The sequence below is a fragment of the Pteropus alecto genome, unplaced genomic scaffold, assembly GCF_000325575.1.
Source record: "Pteropus alecto unplaced genomic scaffold, ASM32557v1 scaffold86, whole genome shotgun sequence".
In the NCBI taxonomy this organism is placed as follows: Eukaryota; Metazoa; Chordata; class Mammalia; order Chiroptera; family Pteropodidae; genus Pteropus; species Pteropus alecto.
The window spans coordinates 959,635-963,315 of NW_006442109.1; the positions used below are offsets into that span (position 1 = coordinate 959,635).

General features: G+C 30.7%; 1 protein-coding gene across 9 annotated transcripts in view; it reads right to left on the reverse strand.

Annotated features, from left to right (window-relative positions):
• Window positions 1-3,681, reverse strand: part of KIAA0586 (KIAA0586 ortholog) — an 84,382-nt gene that overhangs the window by 54,888 nt on the left and 25,813 nt on the right. For all 9 annotated transcript variants that reach the window (XM_025038761.1, XM_025038764.1, XM_025038763.1 and 6 more), the window contains 2 exons: window positions 2,852-3,046; window positions 1,130-1,317 (listed from right to left, as the gene is read on the reverse strand). In XM_025038761.1, the coding sequence (XP_024894529.1) occupies window positions 1,130-1,317; window positions 2,852-3,046 (383 nt within the window). The remainder of the gene's footprint in view (window positions 1-1,129; window positions 1,318-2,851; window positions 3,047-3,681) is intronic.

Consider the following 3,681-nt stretch of genomic DNA (forward strand, 5'->3'; position numbering starts at 1 on the left):
GGGTTAGGGGGCTGGGAGAATGAGGTGAAGGGGTAAAGAAGTACAAATTAGCGTTAGATGATCATTGGGATTAGCATTAAGTTAGCATTAATGCAGTTAGCATTAATGTAGTGGCTAGGGTAGAGCCAGAGGAGAGAAAGCAATCAGGGAGATTGTTTTATAAAATATATAAATGTGTAACCAATGTACTGTATACTTGAAACTAATAAAATAAAATTTTTTTAAAAATCTTTTTTAGCATATTCCTTTCATATATTCTCACTATATGTTTTTCTTTTTATTTAGGATTTTTTTACATATGTAAGTTTTAGATTTTACAGATTCAAATCCATTTTTCTCTCATATCCAGACTTAGTTTCAGCTTTGATAAATATTCCATGCAATTATCTTCTATTCTTCTATATTTTTATGGTTTGTAGTTATACATTACCCTATTGCCTGTTTGGAACTCATTTGCTATACAGTAGGAGTTTTAGAATCTAAAACTGATCTATTTTCCATTGCTAACCAATTATATACCACACATTATTTCATTTATAAGAATCCTATTTCCCACTGACTTATCTATCACACATTACATTCTTTTTTAAATAATTAACATTATTTCTGAAATACTTTTTTATACAGGACCAGTACCAAACACTTTAACTTTTCTAAACTCTTTGTCCTTCAAATATCAAACTGATTTTAAATATCAAGTTTAAATAAAAGTCATAGTTTTTTTAAATTACGATTTCACTTAAATTACACATTTACATAGGAAGACTTGACTACTTGAATATTTAATCTTCATATGTAAGTCCTTTCTCCATTCAAGTCTTCCTAAGTTTGTATAAATATTGAAGTATTAATTACATAAATCACACACATTGTCTTTATTTTTTTTAATTAGTTATACTATTTAATTGTTCCCTTTGGAATATCATAGAGTCACTTGGAGACACTGGCATAGAAAAGGTAGCTTAAACTATGCAAAACAAAGATAGAGACGTTACATTAACATCACAGTTTTAAAGAACAAAAGACTCATGATGAAAGCAAAGTTTTCATGAAGCAGTATAACAGATTTTAAGTACTGAAGTCCAAGATTTTTTTCCTAAAAAATTTCTGTTCATGTACTCTGGCATACCTGTACAGCAAGCTGAGGAGGATCCTTTTTTTCTGACTTCATTTCTACAACTGCTATGTTAGGTTTCTTTACTCCAGTTCCTGTTTTTCGAGATGATGGAGGAATCGAAGTAGTCACTGTTACAGGATGCGGCTTGTTTACAATTACTCCAGCAGGTGGCATGGAATCACTATTACTTTGAGTTTGTCCTAAAAAGTTTGGGGGAGAAAATGAGTCAACCATTTCAGAAATAAAGAGAAAAATCTAATACACAACTTGGATCTTTACGGCTGAATTCTCATACGAAAGAAAACACTATCTGCAATCACTTTTCCCTCTACCATCACCATTTCCATTAAACCATGTCACCCTTTTAGCAATGACTAACATTTATTTGGCACTCACATGTACTAAACACTTCACATACGCTATCTATGTGATTTAACCCTTTAATTTAACCCTCAAAACAAGCCTACGAGGTTTTAATATTACCCACATTTTACATTTGGGGAAACAGAGGTTTAGAAACATATCATCTGCCAAAAGTCATAACTGTTTGTAAGTGACAAAGTCAAGACTAAAGTGTACTGCATTTTATTGTATTATTTTTATTTTCAAATTCCATAAAGCAACAATAGACAGAAATAAAAACAACCACAAAATACTACTGTTTGACTACAAATATTTGTATGACTACAAATATTTGATAACTAGATTTGAAGATGTAGGCCAACTATTTGGTAACTACCAAAGCTGTCAAAAACTTGTTAGCTTTCACTTCAAAAGTTCTACTTGTTTCCTATATTTGAAAGTAAAGAGGGACAATGTAGTGCAATCGTTAAAAACACAGACTCTAAATAAAGCCAGACTGCCTGGATTTGAATCTCAGCTCCACTCTTCTAACTCTGTAGCCTTTGATGAATTACTTAACTCCTCTGTGTCTCGGTTTCTTCATCTATAAAACTGGTATATTACCATGTGTTTTATAGGGTGGATTAAATAAATTAACATATGTAAAGTGCTTAGATTTGCACCTGGCACACAGTAAGGACTTTATAAGTATTAGCTATTATATTAGTAGAAGGCATGTTTAGACAGACATTAGCTACCAAGTTGACATGCCGTTAACCCATAATATCAAAAATAAAAAATTCTCTCCTATTGAAAATATTCATCTTTAAATCATTAATCAAAATAAAGGAAGAATAGCAATGGCACTAAAAGAAAAAAAAAATAACTAGATTTGAAGAGCTAGTGAAAGCAAAAATGACTGATCAATTTTTACAATGATGAGTCTGAGGGACCTCAAATAAGTAAAAAACTACTATTGGCTCTGAATACATATCCACACAATATTTATTTATCACAGTTTAGTTCAAAAGTACATAAAAGGTACTTTAAAGACTTCTTCTAAGACATGATGATATTAAACTGGTCAAAATTCTTGAATTCTTTAATTATATGAATGTCTATGATATGCCCAAACATTTTTAAAATTTCATTTGATCTACAATAGTGTATTATAAAATACCAAAAGAATGCTTCTTGTGAATAAAACTATAGCAGAAACCCATATCAGAGTTCGATATTATACAGAGTAAGACACATTCTGAGACTCTACCCACAAAAATAAACAACACATAAAGGAAAAAATAGGTGACTATCATGTCAGCATCATCCTGTAAGTTCTGCTACTGCTAATAAGAATTTTAAATTTACCCTATATATTTTGTTTGAACTTACCTAAAAGAATTGCCATAGGAATTAGATGACCTTCCAGTGTACCTGAAAGAGTAGGCATTTCTCTGCTTGGGCTGAACAAATACTGCTGATCACCAGGAGGCAGCATAGTAACGGAATGTTGTGGTTTAGAATCTATCTTCTTAGGTTTTGTTGCATAAAAGTCAGTTTGTGTTCTTATTGACTTGACTTTAGTGCCTGTAATAATCATCAATGGCAGATAATTTTAAATACTTTTCGAACATCTACTATCTAGCCATCTAGAAATACATAACTCTTCTTCACAGAAAGATTTCATTCTATATAATAAGGTTATAGCACTCCAAAATGGAAGGAACACATAAACCAGGAGTTGGCAAACTTTTTCTTAAATGGCCAGATAGTAAATATTTTAGTCTCATGGGCCATGTGGTCTCAATTGCAACATCTCAACTCTGCTGTTGTAATATAAAAGCAGTCATAGACAATAGATAAATAAATAAGTGTAGCTATGTTCCAATAAACCTTTATTTATAAAAACAGGCAGTTGATCCACAGACCATGGTTTCTCAATCCCTGAAAATCTGTAACAACTTTTACAACTACTATGACAGAACAAATACAATGCCTAGAAAACAAAATGTTAAGATTAAGAATATTTGGACTGTATTATTTAAGTCATTAAAATTTTTTTCTACAGGTACAAAGAAGCTAATAATCATTTTTAGAATTAAATTTTTTTCACTGTCTCATTAGACTTTACTCATGAATAATTCTTCAATTAAATATTTTTAAATTAATTTATTATTATTTTTTTATTATGGTGACATTGGTTAACAAAATCCAGTAAGTTT